Source organism: Eretmochelys imbricata, chromosome 13 (assembly GCF_965152235.1).
Source record: "Eretmochelys imbricata isolate rEreImb1 chromosome 13, rEreImb1.hap1, whole genome shotgun sequence".
Classification (NCBI taxonomy): domain Eukaryota; kingdom Metazoa; phylum Chordata; order Testudines; family Cheloniidae; genus Eretmochelys; species Eretmochelys imbricata.
The window spans coordinates 32,802,359-32,820,201 of record NC_135584.1 but is presented as its reverse complement, the minus strand read 5'-3'; the positions used below and the strand labels follow the sequence as shown (position 1 = coordinate 32,820,201).

At 53.6% G+C, this 17,843-nt stretch overlaps 1 protein-coding gene and 1 non-coding gene across 2 annotated transcripts; one reads left to right on the top strand and one right to left on the bottom strand.

Annotated features, from left to right (window-relative positions):
* The first annotated feature begins 13,128 nt into the window (after positions 1-13,128).
* Positions 13,129-14,170, top strand: LOC144273751 (olfactory receptor 11A1-like). Its single transcript, XM_077832456.1, has one exon. The coding sequence runs from the start codon at positions 13,202-13,204 to the stop codon at positions 14,168-14,170; it is 969 nt and encodes a 322-aa protein (XP_077688582.1). The 5' UTR covers positions 13,129-13,201.
* A 2,266-nt stretch (positions 14,171-16,436) lies between these two features.
* TRNAK-CUU (transfer RNA lysine (anticodon CUU)) lies at positions 16,437-16,509 on the bottom strand. Its single transcript has one exon. It is a non-coding gene; the product is annotated as a tRNA-Lys (tRNA).
* Positions 16,510-17,843: the final 1,334 nt, after the last annotated feature.

The window sequence follows — 17,843 nt, the reverse complement described above, 5'->3', positions numbered from 1 at the left end:
GCCCGCAGCTTCCGTGATGATTTACTCACTTACGGGATGGGTCACAGATAGTTGCACGACCCGCCGGGGGCCTCGAACACCCCTGCCAACAAGGAACCCCCCCCGCCCCGAGCCCTCCGCATGATGCCTCTCATTATTGCAACTTTGAACACCAGGGGCTGTAGGATGGCTCTCCGCAGGTCCCAGGTGCTCTCTTACCTTCACGAAGGGGGGTACTCTGTGGTTTTCCTGCAAGAGACCCATAAAGATCCGACCGCCGAGGACTGCTGGTGGCTGGAGCGGGGGGACGGGGTATACTTTAGCCACTTCACGATTCAACAAGCTGGAGTGGCGACCCTGTTCTCCTCCAACCTACGGCCCAAGGTGCTATGGGTCACTGAGGCCGTGCCGGGCCACCTGCTGCATATCCGAGTCTGAATGGAGGGGCTCGTGGTCAACCTCGTTAACATCTATGCCCCGACAATGAGCCCGAAGCGGCCGCAATTCTATCAGCGGGTGTCCAACTTCCTTGGCACCCTGGATTCTCACGAGTGCCTTGTCCTGGGACGGGACTTTAACACCACCCTCGTAGAGCAGGACTGCTCAGGGGCCGAGCCGAGCCCGGCCGCTGCGAACATTCTCCGAGGAATAGTCGAACATCACTCCCTAGTGGACGTCTGGTGTGACCACCACCCAGATGACACTTCCACGTTCACCTTTGTCCGGGTGGAGGCCCATCGGTCACGCCACTCTCGGTTGGACCGTATTTATTTATCCCGTTTCCATCTTTCACAAGCCCACTCTTCCAACATCCAGCCGGCCCCGTTCTCTGACCACCATCAAGCCACCATAACAGCCTCCCTCTGTACAGAGAGGCCAGAGCCGGCCTATTGGCACTTTAACAACAGCCTGTTGGAGGATGAGGGCTTCGTGACGTCCTTCCGGGAGTTCTGGCTGGCCTGGCAAGAGCAGCGGCATGCCTTTCCCTCGGCGCGGCGATGGTGGGATCTAGGGAAGGTGTGCGCCAAGCTCTTCTGCCGTGACTACACCCGGGGCACCAGCCGACGGAGAAATGCAGAGATAGAGCAGATGGAACGGGAGGTCTTAGAGATGGAGAGGCGTCTGGCCACCAGCCCCGATGACCCGTTCCTCTGCGGAGCGTGCCGGGAGAAACGAGAGGAGCTCAGGGCCCTCAAGGACTATCGTGCCCGAGATGCCTTTGTTCGATCCTGCATCCGCCTCCTTCGGGAGATGGATCGCGGCTCCCATTTCTTCTACGCCCTAGAGAAAACGAGGGGGGCCAAGAAACAGGTCACCTGCTTTCTAGCAGAAGACGGCACCCCCCTCACGGATCAAGTGGAGATGTGTGGGAGGGCCTGTGACTTCTACGCAAGAGTTCTCTCCCCGGATCCGACTGATCCTGGTGCTTGCAGGGTGCTCTGGGAGGAACTCCCCACGGTCAGCGTGGGCGACCAAGACTGACTAGAGCTGCCTCTCACCCTGGCTGAGTTCTCGGAAGCCCTCCGTCGCATGCCCACCAATAAATCTCCAGGCATGGACGGGCTGACCGTGGAGATCTTCCGCGCGTTCTGGGACATCCTTGGCCCAGACCTAGCCGCTGTCTGGGCCGAGTCTTTGCAGGGAGGGGTCCTCCCTCTTTCGTGCAGGCGAGCGGTGCTCGCCTTGCTGCCAAAGAAGGGGGACCACCACAATTTACGAAATTGGCGTCCCATCTCGCTCCTTAGCATGGACTACAAAATCGTAGCGAAAGCAATCTCACTGCAGCTAGGGTCCGTGATGGTGGACGTGATCCACTCACACCAGACCTACACTGTCCCGGGCCGCAGCATTTTTGACAACCTATTTCTAGTTCGAGACCTTTTGGAACTCGGGCGTAGAGACGGTCTGTCTTTCGCCCTCCTGTCTCTTGATCAGGAGAAGGCGTTCGATAGAGTCGACCATGGGTACCTGCTGGGCACTCTGCAGGCGTTTGGATTCGGACCTCAGTTTGTGAGTTTTCTCCAGGTGCTGTGCGCTTCCGCGGAGTGTCTGGTTAGGCTCAACTGGACCCTGACCGAACCGGTCAGCTTTGGGCGAGGAGTACGGCAGGGGTGCCCCCTCTCGGGCCAGCTGTACGCTCTGGCTATCGAGCCCTTCCTCTGTCTCCTCCGCAGGAGGTTGACAGGGTTGGTGCTGCAGGAGCCGGAGCTGCGGCTGGTCTTGTCAGCGTACGCCGATGACGTGCTCCTCGTGGTCCAGGACCCAGACAACCTGGTGCGGGTGGAGGCTTGCCAGGCCATCTATTCGGCAGCCTCCTCCGCCTGAGTCAACTGGGTCAAGAGCTCTGGCTTGGCGGTGGGGGACTGGTGGCAGGCGAGCTCCCTCCCACCCGCGCTTCAGACCATCCGGTGGAGCAAGGGTCCACTGCCCTACCTAGGCATTTACCTTTCTGCCACGCAACCTTCTCCGCCGGAGAACTGGCAAAATTTAAAAGGCGGGGTGATAGAGCGGCTCCGGAAATGGACGAGGCTACTCCGATGTCTCTCCCTCTGAGGGAGAGCACTGGTGCTTAACCAACTAGTCCTGTCCATGCTCTGGTACCGGCTCAACAACCTGGTCCTGGCCCTGGGTTTCCTGACCAACCTCCGGACATCGATTCTAGAGTTCTTTTGGTCAGGAATGCACTGGGCCCCTGTTGGGGTTCTTCATCTACCGCTGAAGGAAGGAGGGCAGGGCCTGAAGTGTCCGCACACTCAGGTCCGTGTCTTCCGCCTCCAGGCCCTGCAGAGGCTCCTCTATAGTGCAGGTAGTTTGACGTGGAGCATATTGGCACACGCCTTCCTCCGATATGACCGGCAGCTCTTTTATCTCTGTCCGAGAGGTTTTCCGCGAGACCTCTCCGGGCTGCCGGTCTTCTATCAGGACCTTCTCCAGAACTGGAAATTGTTTTCAACAACCAGGTCCGTGGCGGCCACCGTTGGAGCAGATCTGCTCTTGGAGCCCCTGCTGCACAACCCCCAGTTCCGTGTACAGGTGGCGGAGTCCCGCTCAGTGCGCCAGAGTTTTGTCTTGGCAGAAGTCACGAGAGTCGGAGACCTCCTGGACTACGACCGGGGAGACCGGGGACTGTGACTTAACATTGGGAGCTCGGGTGCTTCTGAAAATCCCACTCGGTGCCTAAATACCTTTCAAAACATGATCCAAACTGACTCAAAGTGCCCAGCAATGCTGCGGCTGAGCAGAGAAGGGACCCCAGGTCTCCTGTCACAGGCTGGGGCCCTAACAGCTGCGGGCCCCACGCGCTGGGGGAAATGAAGGGAGAGCAGTCAGTGCTCGGGCAAAGGTTGTGACACAGACATAGGGAGCGCTGCTTCCTGACCTGTAAGGATTCCAGTCTCCGTTCTGTGCAGTTCTAACGTACACCCCTTTCCTGGGGAAGCTCAGCACCCCCCACAAAATGCTGATACCCTCTCTGCTCCCACGGAAAGCCACGGAGGAGACGCTCAGCAGGAGACACGAAACATCTCAGTACTGGGCTGGGAAGGTGCATCGGAATCTGTCCCCCCAGGAAAGGCTGGAGAGGCAGCTGAGAAGCAGCTGAGAACCTGAGGGTCCCTGAGCAAAAAATGAGCTGTCCAGAGGAGAGAGGGGACAGCCAGCCATAGCACAAGCGGGTGCTGGGAGGAGAGACAGAGGGATGTCTAAGGGCAGAGATGAGAACTGGGTCTCCTTATGATCCATCCGTGTCTCTAGGTGCAAACCACAAAGCAATCAACTCTGAAGTCCTTCCTCCGGCAGAGCTCCCAGCATGTGAGGACACTGCACAAGGGGGTGCCTCAGACCAAGGGCTGCATAGGCGGAAGGACCTGAAATCTGCCCCGAGGCTAGTGACACTCACCTTCAATCCTCAGCATGCAGCAGCGTGCTCTCCGTGGCCAGGGATTGGGGCTGGTGTCAGTCAGCCTTCGTAGCTCAGTTCCTGGCAGCCCCCTACCTGTGGCTGCTGGGACGGGAACCTCTCACTGCCCAGGGTGATTGCTGGCATCACACAGACCCTTAGTGCCTCCTGCTCTGGGTTCTTGCCTGGTTTATCAGCGAAAGAAGCTCCCCCCTGGGCCTTGCCACTGCTGTTGGGATCTCCCCTGGGACTGCTGCCGGCAATGCTCTGGGTTCCCTGCAGAGGAGAATTGATGCTTTGTTCCATGTTTAAACAGTGTAACATCATAAGAACAGCCATACAGGGTCACACCAAACGTCCATCTAGCTCAATGTCCTGTCACCCAACAGTGGCCAGTGCCAGGTGCTTCAAAGGAAATGAACAGACCAGGGCAGTTGCAAGTGATCCATCCCCTGTCATCCAGTCCCAGCTCCTGGCAGTCAGAAATTCAGGGACACCCACAGCATGGGGTTGTGTCCCTGACCCTCTTGGCTAATAGCCATTGATGGATCCACCGTCCATGAACTTATCTCGTCCTTATTTCAACCCTGTTATACTTTTGGCCTTCACAACATCCGCTGGCAATGAGTTCCACAGGTTGACTATGCGTTGTTTGTCTGCCTAAGGTCAGACTCCGGATGGTCTCGGCAGTGTTACCCCAAGGGGGTAAAGTTCAGGAGACCTGAAGATCACAGGGTCTGCTCCTTGCTGGTTGCCCAGAGGGGGGAGAACCACCACTTGCTCCATGCTTTTGTGGCTTCCTCTGCACCAGTGTGCGGACCAGGTGAGCCACAGAGGGCTCCAACGATGCAATCTAGCCACAATTTGGCAGCTTCACATTGTCCCCAACATGGGCCCTGCTTGGCATCGTCTGGCTGGCCCAGAATGGACTGAACTGGGTCCCATCCCCTCTGAAGCTGGGGCTGGGAAGGCAGATGAACAATTGTTCCAGTGACAATTTTCCAAGCAACTCTGCTTGCTGTACAGTCACTGTGGCCAGCCAGCCACCCCCGGCATCCTTCTGAGGTCACCCCCATCACTTAGATTGACACTCGCTTTGGCTGGAGGGAGCTGGCCAGAGCTGGGGCGGGGGTGAGGGGCCCAGGCTGGAGAGAGCTGGCCAGAATGGGGGTGGGGGTGAGGGGCCCAGGTTGGAGGGAGCTGGCCTGAGTTGGGGTGGGGGTGAGGGGCCCAGGTTGGAGGGAGCTGGCCAGAGTATAAAATAAATATAAATTAAAAGGTTTCAGAGTAAGAGCCGTGTTAGTCTGTATTCGCAAAAAGAAAAGGAGTACTTGTGGCACCTTAGAGACTAACCAATTTATTTGAGCACTGTAGCTCACGAAAGCTTATGCTCAAATAAATTGGTTAGTCTCTAAGGTGCCACAAGTCCTCCTTTTCTTTTTATAAATTAAAAATCAATTAAAAGAATATAAAACAACATTTAAAAGCATAAAATAAAAAAATACATAATGATATTTTTAAATTTAAAAAATCTGCCGGGTGAGAGTCAATGGGACGTGTGCTGCTCTCCTCACACTAGAGGGGTGTCTGAGCACCCCACGTCCAGGCCCTCAAGGACAGGTCTAGACAGCAGTCTCACCCCGGCCCTGCGGCCACCCCAGCCCCAGTTGGCAATGAACTGTGAGACCCTCCAGCCTAAGGGAGTTAGACACCCAAATCCAATTAAAATCCCAGCCCTATTGAAAGTTAATGGGGGACTTGGGGTCTTAAGGTTCCTTGAGACCCCCTCCCATACAACCTTGTTGTCTACATGGGGGTCTGTCCAGACACGCTGGATTGGTTGGGTTGCCTTGAAATTTGACCAGCTGATAGGATTTTAACCTGCGTTAACGAACGTGATGAGACTGTCAATCCAAGTGACAACGGGGTGTCCGCAGAATGACACGGGGGTGGCTGGGTAGCTGAGCTCAGAATCTGGCCCCACTGCCTTCTACAGCAGAATGGCTCAGGTAACGGCCAGTGGAACCATTTTCCTTCAGACTTCAAAGCACCAGTTTCAGAGGGGCTGAGGTTCTGCTTTGGACTTTTAGTTCAGTCCATTCTGAGCCAGCTGAGGGTGCCAATGAGGCCCATATCAGGGACAGGGTGGAGCTGTGGCAGGATGGGTGGATAAAAGTAAACTTCATTACTGTTACCATCAAGCACCCTCCAGCTCCAGATCACAAGCACCTCACTATTAACCTGTGTGGACCGGACATTTAGCAGGGAGCAGCTGTCATCAGAGATGGGGCTGGAAGATGCTCAAAAGATGTGGACGCTCTCTCATACATCAGCGGCTGCTGCCATGTTCTGGGCATCTCAGTGATATCCGTGCGGACGTTATGACATCCAGCTTCTGGCATAGCTAGAGATATATGGAGCTGCGGTTACACCAACTCTGCTGTACCACCGTGAAACCAGGGCTCTGAGACAGGCTGAGAAGTGGCGGAATAATGGTTTTTGATTCTCGTTGTCTACTTTTAAGCGGGGGAATAGTCCCACTATTGTGGGGAACTTTCCTGGCTTCTGCACTACCCCGGTGAAGTGGGCTAGTGAAAGGATCTGAGTCCTCGCTCCCACTTCCTTTACCCAGTGGCTTCCCTGCCCTTGAGGACTCCTTTTCTACTCTCCTGTCTGGCAGAGTCCTTGTAACCCCAACAAGGCTGGGCCCAGGATTCCTGGGGGGCTCGACCCCCAACCCCGCTGTGATCACCTAGGACAGAGGCTAGGGTGTCCCCACTCCAGGGTGCTCTCTCTGTACTGGGCACTTCTCTGACCCACTGACCATTACATACAAGTTAAAGCAAATGCAAGTTATTTCATCAACAATTAATTTTAAAAAGAATAAGGGAAAATGGGAAAGGTTAAAGGAAACACATCAGCCCGCTCTGTGGCAGGGAACATCACAAACAGTGTCTCTGGAACGTCAGGGCAGTTCACAGCCTGTCCCTTGTAAGTCCCAGGCCTTCTTCTCAGGCCCTGGCTGTGCTGCAGGGATGCTGTGGGTTGGACACTTGCTCTGGTGGTGGCCACACGCTCTCAGGCTCTAAGTGGTAGGATCCTTCTTCCTAGTGTAGCCCCCGCCCTGTCGGGGTTACGATCCAAGCCTGGCCCGCAGAGCCTCTTGGCTGAGGCATCTCCCTGTGCTGGGCCCGCTGCCCAGGGTCCCCCTCGCTCTCCCAGGTGCTCACCGCACCCAGCTCCGGACTGCTCCAGCCCCAGCTCCATCACTCGGTCTCTGCATGGCTGCTGCTGCTCTGCCTCCAGCTCCTGGGCTGCTTAGAATCATAGAATCATAGAATATCAGGGTTGGAGGGGACCTCAGGAGGTCATCTAGTCCAACCCCCTGCTCAAAGCAGGACCAATCCCCAAATAAATCATCCCAGCCAGGGCTTTGTCAAGCCTGACCTTAAAAACTTCTAAGGAAGGAGATTCTACCACCTCCCTAGCTAACGCATTCCAGTGTTTCACCACCCTCCTAGTGAAAACCTTTTTCCTAATATCCAACCTAAACCTCCCCCACTGCAACTTGAGACCATTACTCCTTGTCCTGTCATCTTCTGCCACTAAGAATAGTCTAGAACCATCCTCTTTGGAACCACCTTTCAGGTAGTTGAAAACAGCTATCAAATCCCCCCTCGTTCTTCTCTTCTGCAGACTAAACAATCCCAGTTCCCTCAGCCTCTCCTCATAAGTCATGTGTTCCAGACCCCTAATCATTTTTGTTGCCCTTCGCTGGACTCTCTCCAATTTATCCACATCCTTCTTGTAGTGTGGGGCCCAAAACGGGACACAGTACTCCAGATGAGACCTCACCAATGTTGAATAGAGGGGAACGATCACGCCCTCGATCTGCTGGCTATGCCCCTACTTATACATCCCAAAATGCCATTGGCCTTCTTGGCAACAAGGGCACACTGTTGACTCATATCCAGCTTCTCGTCCACTGTCACCCCTAGGTCCTTTTCTGCAGAACTGCTGCCTAGCCATACGGTCCCTAGTCTGTAGCAGTGCATTGGATTCTTACGTCCTAAGTGCAGGACCCTGCTCTTATCCTTATTGAACCTCATCAGATTTTTTTGGCCCCTCTGGCTCTGATTCCTGCAGCTCTGCTCCCAGGGCAAGTCTGCTCTCTCTGGGCTGTGCCTCTGGCTTTGGGGCTGCAGCTCTGCTCCCAGCACAGGGTCTGCTCTCTCTGGATCTGGCACAGCTCTGCTCCCCAGCTCAGCTCGAACCCCTGCTTTCCCCTTAGCTCAGCCCCACTCTGTTCGACCCAGGCAATTCCAGCTTCCATGGAGGACGGGACCTCCCTGGCCTCCTGACCCCCTGATTAGCCTGCCCAGCCTGTCATTCAGGCTGACCTGGCCTCTCCCCATTCTCCATCGACACTTCCCCCTTCTTAGTACTGGGAGCTAACAACTAAAACACCCCCACTGAATTTCAGTAAGGGGGCAACAGTCCCCTTACATATGTCAGCTGCTCCGTATCAAGTGGCAGGACGAAATCAGGAATGAGGATGTTTGTAGCCAAACCCAGCAACTGCCTCCAGCCGCACCGGTTCGGTTCTGGCAGCTTTCTTGGTACAGACATATTGTCAGGCTGGATGACCAACAAATGCCGAAGGGGGTTTACCAAGCACTGCCACTGTATGATCAGCAGTCACACAGTCACCGAAAGCTTCAGTGGCATGATAAGGTCTCCAGTGATGGACATACACTGAACATCCAGCCAGAAGTCAGGGCCTAGCTAGAGATGAATCCAGGTGGCCAGAGCACATCAGGGCCTAGTTAGAGATGGATCCGGACAGACAGAGCACGTCAGGGCCTACCTAGAGATGGATCCGGGCATCCAGAGCGCATCAGGGCCTAGCTAGGGATGGATCCAGGCAGCCAGAGCATGTCAGGGGCTAGCTAGGGATGGATCCAGGAGACCAGAGGACATCAGGGCCTAGCTAGGGATGGATCCGGATGGCCAGAGAATGTCAGGGCCTAGCTAGGGATGGAGCCGGGTAGCGCCCAATGTGCAACGAATCTAGATCCACCCTATGGGATTGTTGCACTGATGCTCAAGTTGGTGGCTGGGTGAAAGTATTCCTAGCTACGCCAAGGCTGGGTTACCTTTGGGAATTGCCTCCATTCTCAGTGCCTCAGTTGTTTCGCCTGTGAAATGTGGATGGGGGCACTTGCCACCCTTTGCAACATACGTTGAGACCCATGTCTGGAAAGTGGTATGTAGGAGTTCAATCTGATCATTAAAGGGATTGAAGCCACTGTTGGATAACAGGACACTGAGCTAGATGGACCTTTGGTCTGATCCCATATGGCCATTCTTATGATGTTACACCATTTAAACATGGAACAAAGCATCAATTCCCCACTGCAGAGAACCCAGAGCATCGCTGGCAGCAGTCCCAGGGGATATCCCAACAGCAGTGGCAAGGCCCAGGGGGCAGCTGCTTTCGCTGATAAACCCAGCAAGAACCCAGAGCAGGACGCACTAACGGTCTGTGTGATGCCAACAATCACCCTGGGCAGCGAGCAGCCACAGGCAGAGGTCTGCCCAGCAACTGAGCTATGAAGGCTGACTGACACCAGCCCCCGTCCCTGGCCACGGAGAGCACGCTGCTGCATGCTGAGGATTGAAGGTGAGTGTCACTAGCCTCGGGGCAGATCTTCAGGTCCTTACACCTATGCAGCCCTTGGTCTGAGACACCCTCTCGTGCAGTGTCCTCACATGCTGGGAGCTCTGCCGGAGGAAGGACTTCAGAGTCAGTTTTTTTGTGGTTTGATGCTAGAGACACGGATGAATCAGAAAGGAGACCCAGCTCTCTTATCCCTCTGGCTGGCTGTCCCCCTCTGTCTCCCCGACGGCTGGTTGTTTGCTCAGGGACCCTGCCCCTCAGGTTCTCAGCTGCCTCTCCAGCCTTTCCTGGGGGGCAGATTCCAATCTACCTTCCTGGCCCAGTGCTGAGATGCTTCATGAGCGACTCCTCCGTGGCTTTCCGTGGGAGCAGAGAGGGTATCAGCATTTTGTGGGGGGTGCTGAGCTTCCCCAGGAAAGGGGTGTACGTTAGAACTGCACGGAACGGAGACTGGAATCCTTACAGGTCAGGAAGCAGTGCTCCCTGTGTCTGTGTCACAACCTTTGCCCGATCACTGACTGCTCTCCCTTCATTTCCCCCAGCGCGTGGGGCCCGCAGCTGTTAGGGCCCCAGCCTGTGACGGGAGACCTGGGGTCCTTTCTCTGCTCAGCCGCAGCCATGCTGGGAAACCTTGGGAAAGTCAGTTTGGATCACGTTTTGAAAGGTATTTAGGCACCGAGTGGGATTTTCAGAAGCACCCAAGCTCCCAAAGTTAAGTCACAAGAGTGGCGTGAAGATCAACAGGTTACAGATTGCGAGGAGCTCGGACACGGCAGTAACGGGGGCGGATGAGTACCGGGCACAGGCAGACTTTCCATTCTCCCCCCGTATCTCCCACCCCAGGCCCCGGCACCGCTGCAGTGAGAGAGCAGCTGGCAGGGCTGAGTTAGGGGGTCCCTATGGCAGCGCCTGGGGCGGCAAGTTATATCTCCACATGGTGCCTTGGCACCAGCAATATTCAGAGCCCAGGGGCCCAGCTCCACCATTATTTGGGGCCGGGTGTGTCCCCCCGGCCCACCTGCCACCCCCCCGTGCCTCCCCCGAGTGTCCCCCGGCCCCCCGCTTGCTGCACCCAGCCCCCCAGCATGCGTCCCGGGCCCCGGAGCAGAGCGTTCTGTGCAGCTCCATGTGCCCCACTTCTCGACTGCCAGGGCAGACTGACTCTGAGCCTGCCTTTCCACCTCAGACCCTTCCCTTTTCCGGCGGGACCCTCCACTACCACCGGGGGCTCCCCCACCCGCAGGCACCGCTCCTGCCCCATGCTGGGAAAGGAGGCAGCCCCATCCCTTACCCCCAGTGAGGCTACAGTCAGGGGCAGCAGCAGGGGAGGAGGCGCACGGAGCACCCCCGGCACCCACCACGGGGGAGGCCAGGGAGATTCCTGGACCTGAGAGGGGCCCTAGGAGCACATGCAGTGACAGTGATGAGTGTAGTGACAATGGTGAGTGTGCTGCTGGGGAGGTCGGGAAAGGGGGGCTCCTCTCCCAGAGCTCGCTGCTGCCGGCAGGGAAAGGGCTTCGGGGAGTCCTCCTCTCTGGCCCCTGTCCCGGAGCAGCATGCCTGCACCCCAAACTCATCCTCAGCCCTGCCCCACCCCAGAGCCCACACCCCCAGCCAGAGCTTTCACCACCCCCCACCACACCCTCAACCCTCTACCCTAACCCTGAGCCCCTCCAACACCACAAACACCTTATCCCCAGTCCCAGCCAGAGCCCTCATCCCCCTGCACCCTAACCCTCCTCCTGAGCCCCATCCAACACCACAAACCCCTCATCTTCAGTCTCAGCCAGAGCTCTCACCCCCCTCCCGGCACCCTAACCCTCGGCCCCAGCCCTGAGCCCCTCCAACACCCCAACACCTTATCCTCAATCCCAGCCAGAGCCCTCATCCCCCTGCACTCCAACCCTCTGCCCCAGCCCTGAGCCTCTCTTACACCCCAAACCCCCCAACCCTAGACAGAGCCCTCACCCACCACATTCCTACTCTCACCCGAGTCCCTCCCACACCCCAACCCCTCATCTGCAGCCTCACCCCACAACCCTAACCCCGGCACCCCCACCTTGCGCACCCCCTCCCATCCCCAAACTCCCTCCCAGAACCTGCACCCCCTTCCTCCGCACCTCCTCCCATCCCCAAACTCCCTTCCAGAGCCTGCACCCTACACCCCAATCCCCTGCCCCAAACTACGGCCTGCACCCCAGACCTCCTCCCCCACCCAAACTCCCTCCCAGAGCCTTGGGCACGTGGGGGGAGGAGTTTGGGCCGAGGCGGGTTCTGGCCACCACCAAAAATTATACAAACCTGCCGCCCATGCCTGCAGTTCCACCCAGCGCGCTCCGAGCCGTCTAGCAACTGGGAATTGTTTCTAATTGTTGGGTGTTTACACAGCACCCAGCGCAGTAAGGACCTGATCCCCTGCCACAACACAATCAGTGACTGACAGCCAGTAATTAATAGTTAACAGTCACAGCTGGTAATTCGTTATCAGCAGTGTCAGTGTCTCTGGACCAGTCACTACTGTGCTATGAAGGAGAGGAGTCTGCGTGTGCGTCTGCCCCGAGGGTGGTTTGATTTGTGCCCTGGTCACGGCCGGAGGCAGAGTCACTTTCCCGTCTGTGCTGTGGGTCAGCATCACTCCCTCTTCGCAGGCATGGCCATGGTGCCACCTCCCTCCTGCCCTTCCCCAGGGCAGCTCGTGGGTGTGACCATGGCCCCCATCACAGCATGGGTAGGGGCTACAGAAGGCGAGCAACCCAACATCAGCTCCCAGAGCAGTGGGGTGGGCCGTGGGCTGACGCTGTCCTTGGCTGTATAAACAGGGGAGCAGAGAATAGGAGCAGGGAGGGGGTTTCACCTCTGCAGACTGGTGACACCGATGCTGGAATACCATGTGCAGGGCTGGGGCCATGGTGTATCACAGTTGTGGAGAGATTGGGGAGGGTTCAGAAAAAAGCCACACAAATGATGTGTGGGCTAGAGGAAATACCTTCCAGTGAGAGACTTAAAGAGCTGGGTCTGTTCAGTGTATGAAGGAGAAGTGACTTGATTACAGCATCTCAGCACCTTCATGGGGACAAAACCCTGGTTACCAAAGGGTTCTTTCATTGCCCAGGAACAGGCATAGCCAGAGCCAAGGGCTGGAAGCTAAAGCCAGGCACGTTTCAATGGGAAATAAGGTGCACGTTTTCTTTATTTTTCCTGGTGAGGGTGATTATCCATTGGAAAAAACTGGCAAGGGAAGAGGTGGATTTTCAACTCCTCATATCTCCAGATCAAGACTGGCTGCCTCTCTGGAAGGTCTGTCTCAGCCAAAAACAACTTATTGAGATCAGTGCAGAGTAAGTGGGGAAATTACGTGCCTTTTGTTACATAGGGACTCAGCCTGGATGATCCAATGGTCCCTTTTGGTCTTAAATCTAAGAATCTGTGAATGAGAAATGTTGGGGTGTGGGACAGAAGAGTGGCAAATTAACTGGGTGGCAGTGCCCTGAGGTGGAAGTGAAGCAGTTTCTCTGGTCTGAGAGAATATAAACCCAGCTCTCTGTTTGCAGTGGGAACTCTTAGGGGATCAAATGATGGAAATCAACACAATTTCATGGTAAAGCCAAATCTTTCGATGCTCATTACACTTTCACTACCACAGGATGCAGCTCATGGAGAAAGGAGAAGGGAAAAATCAAACAGCCATCATGGAATTCATCCTCCTGGGGTTCGGGGATCTCCCTGAACTGCAGACCCTTCTCTTCCTCATTTTCCTGGTGATCTACATTGCGACCATGGCTGGGAACATCCTCATCGTTGCTCTAGTTGTGGCTGATCAGCACCTTCACACCCCCATGTACTTCTTTCTGGGAAACTTGTCCTGCTTGGAGACCTGCTACACCTCCACCATCCTGCCCAGGCTCCTGGCCAGTCTCCTGACTGGGGACAGAACCATTTCTGTTCCCGGCTGCATCACACAGTTTCATTTCTTTGGTTCTCTAGTAACAACAGAGTGCTCTCTCCTGGCAGCCATGTCTTACGATCGGTATTTAGCCATATGCAAACCGCTGCACTATGGAACCCTTATGAATGTCCAGCTGTGCCTCCAGCTAGCAGCTGGGTCTTGGATTAGTGGATTTCTAATTTGTACAATATTCACATGTGTTACATCACAGTTAATTTTCTGTGGCCCTAATGAAATTGACCATTTCTTTTGTGATCTCACCTCACTGATTCAACTCTCCTGCAGTGACACCAGCCAGATCACCCCACTTACTTATATACTTTCCTTCCTAGGTGTCATTTCCCCTTTTCTATTAACCCTGGCTTCCTATATTTGTATCATTGCGACCATCCTGGGAATCCCATCCACCACCGGGAGGCAAAAGGCCTTTTCCACCTGCTCCTCTCACCTCATTGTGGTGGCACTTTTCTATGGGACCATAATGATTGTCTACCTGCTACCAAAATCTGGTACCTGGAGAGCCCTGAACAAAGTGTTCTCCGTCTGCTACACAGTCCTGACGCCCCTGGCCAATCCGCTCATCTACAGCCTGAGAAACAGAGAGGTCCAGGAGGCCCTGAGAAACGCTGTCAGGAGGGCTGTGACCCTCACAAAGAATCCAGACTAGTTGAATGAAATGAAGATCAGTCAGTCTGGGTCCTATTGTGAAAGAAGGAGGGTCTCAGTGAGCCCGGATACAGAAATGCAGTATACAAGAGATGTTTGTGCACACACACACACACACACAATAAGGGGGAGACAGATAGTTGGGATTTTGTAGAGGAACGGGGTGGGAGAAGATTTTGACTTTTCATCAAAACAACTGAAACCTGAAAAATTTTGCTTTTTGGCAATTGACATCTGAAAACCTTCATAAAATATCAGGGTTGGAAGGAACCTCAGGAGGTCATCTAGTCCAACACCCTGCTCAAAGTAGGGCCACTCCCCACTGTTTGGCCCAGAACCCTAAATGGCCCCCTCAAGCATTGAACTCATAACCCTGGGTTTAGCAGACCAATGCTCAAACCACTGAGCTATCCTGGAGCTGCAGCTAGTGGGAGATGTTAAGAGTAACAAGAAGGGTTTCTTCAGCTATGTTGGCAACAAGAAGAAAGCCAAGGAAAGTGTGGGCCCCTTAATGAATGAGGGAGGCAACCTAGTGATGGAGGATGTGGAAAAAGCTAATGTACTCAATGCTTTTTTTGCCTCTGTCTTCACGAACAAGGTCAGCTCCCAGACTGCTGTGCTGGGCATCACAACATGGGGAATAGATGGCCAGCCCTCTGTGGAGAAAGAGGTGGTTAGGGACTATTTAGAAAAACTGGACGTGCACAAGTCCATGGGGCCGGATGAGTTGCATCCGAGAGTGCTAAAGGAATTGGCGGCTGTGATTGCAGAGCCATTGGCCATTATCTTTGAAAACTCGTGGTGAACGGGGGAAGTCCCGGATGACTGGAAAAAGGCTAATGTAACGCCAATCTTTAAAAAAGGGAAGAAGGAGGATCCTGGGAACTACAGGCCAGTCAGCCTCACTTCAGTCCCCAGAAAAATCATGGAGCAGGTCCTCAAAGAATCAATCCTGAAGCACTTACATGAGAGGAAAGTGATCAGGAACAGTTAGCATGGATTCACCAAGGGAAGGTCATGCCTGACTAATCTAATCGCCTTCTATGATGAGATTACTGGTTCTGTGGATGAAGGGAAAGCAGTAGATGTACTGTATCTTGACTTTAGCAAAGCTTTTGACACGATCTCCCACAGTATTCTTGTCAGCAAGTTAAGGAAGTATGGGCTGGATGAATGCACTATAAGATGGGTAGAAAGTTGGCTAGATTGTCGGGCTCTACGGGTAGTGATCAATGGCTCCATGTCTAGTTGGCAGCCGGTGTCAAGTGGAGTACCCCAGGGGTCGGTCCTGGGGCTGGTTTTGTTCAATATCTTCATAAATGATCTGGAGGATGGTGTGGAATGCACTCTCAGCAAATTTGTGGATGATACTAAACTGGGAGGAGTGGTAGATACGCTGGAGGGCAGGGATAGGATACAGAGGGACCTAGACAAATTGGAGGATTGGGCCAAAAGAAATCTGATGAGGTTCAATAAGGATAAGTGCAGGGTCCTGCACTTAGGACGGAAGAACCCAATGCACAGCTACAGACTAGGGACCGAATGGCTAGGCAGCAGTTCTGAGGAAAAGGACCTAGGGGTGACAGTGGACAAGAAGCTGGATATGAGTCAGCAGTGTGCCCTTGTTGCCAAGAAGGCCAATGGCATTTTGGGATGTATAAGTAGGGGCATAGCGAGCAGATCGAGGGACGTGATCGTCCCCCTCTATTCGACATTGGTGAGGCCTCATCTGGAGTACTGTGTCCAGTTTTGGGCCCCACACTACAAGAAGGATGTGGATAAATTGGAGAGAGTCCAGCGAAGGGCAACAAAAATGATTAGGGGTCTGGAACACATGACTTACGAGGAGAGACTGAGGGAACTGGGATTGCTTAGTCTGCAGAAGAGAAGAATGAGGGGGGATTTGATAGCTGATTTCAACTACCTGAGAGGTAGTTCCAGAGAGGATGGTTCTAGACTATTCTCAGTGGTAGAAGAGGACAGGACAAGGAGTAATAGTCTCAAGTTGCAGTGGGGGAGGTTTAGGTTGGATATTAGGAAAAACTTTTTCACTAGGAGGGTGGTGAAACACTGGAATGTGTTGCCTAGGGAGGCAGTGGAATCTCCTTCCTTAGAAGTTTTTAAGGTCAGGCTTGACAAAGCCCTGGCTGGGATGATTTAATTGGGTATGGGTCCTGCTTTTGAGCAGGGGGTTGGACTAGATGACCTCCTGAGGTCCCTTCCAACCCTGATATTCTATGATTCTATCCCTCCAAAGTTACTTGCTTTGCCCAACATGGGGCTTGAACCCATGACCCAGAGATTAAGAGCCTCATGCTCTTCCAACTGAGCTAGCCGGGCTGCTTATAATAGACTGCTCAGATGGAAACTGTCAAAAAAAAATGCCACACACTGTTGTGATTGTGTTTAAACCCAGATGTTACAGAGACAAGAGGGCTGAGTTAATACCTTTTAATGGACCGTCTTCTACTGGTGAAAGACACAAGCTTTCAAGCTTATACAGAAGAGCTCTTGTTCAGGTCTGGGGAACATACTCAGAATGTCACACGTGGAACAGATTGTTTAGCATAAGTAGTTAGAACATATTGAAAAGGACTGATATCAAGTGATCACTTTGTGAAAAAAGTGTTCACATCAGGTGATAGGGTGTTTTTGTCTTTTATCATTTTTCAGTGTCTTCATTTGAGAGCACAGTGATGGTCTGGTTTCATCCACATAATTGCTATTGGGACATTTAGTGCACGGCATGAAGTACACCACATGTTGTGATAGGCTTGTGTAGGATCCATAGATCTTGACAGGTATGTTGTGATGGGTGTTGATCATTGTAGCACTGGAGATATGGCTGCTGCTGTTGTTCTGGCCGGGTCTGGCATCGCTTTGAGTTGGTTCTGGCTGGGTCTGGTGGTCGCTTTGAGTCTGTAGGGAGCTGGCTCTGCTGATGAGGTTGGAGAAGTGAGGGGGTTGTTTGAAAGCCAGACGTGGGGATTCAGGAAAGATTTCTTTCAGGTTGTGATGCCCAACGAGTGTGGATTGCAATTTTTTAAGTGGCAGGTTTCAGAGTAGCAGCCGTGTTAGTCTGTATTAGCAAAAAGAAAAGGAGGACTCGTGGCATCTTTGAGCCTAACGAATTTATTTGAGCATAGGCTTTCCTGAGGTAGAGCTCACTTCATCGGATGCATTCAGTGGAAAATACAGTGGGGACATTTATATACACAGAGAACATGAAACAGTGGGTGTTACCATACACACTGTAAGTAGACTGATCACTTAAGATAAGCTATTACCAGTGGGAGAGTGGCGGCGGGGGGGAGAAAACCTTTTGTAGTGATAATCAAGGTGGGCCATTTCCAGCAGTTGACAAGAACATCTGAGGAACAGTGGGGGGGGGGAGGAATAAACGTAGGGAAATAGTTTTACTTTGTGTAATGACCCATTCATCCCACTCTCTATTCAAGCCTAAGTTAATTGTATCCAGTTTGCAAATTAATTCCAATTCAGCAGTCTCTCGTTGGCGTCTGTTTCTGAAATTTTTTTGTTGAAGAATTGTCACTTTTAAGTCTGTAATCGAGTGACCAGAGAGATTGAAATGTTCTCCAACTGGTTTATGAATGTTTTGTGTTACTGCGCAATCTGCTGCCGCAGGTTCTTCGGCAGAGCTGCTTTGTTTCTTG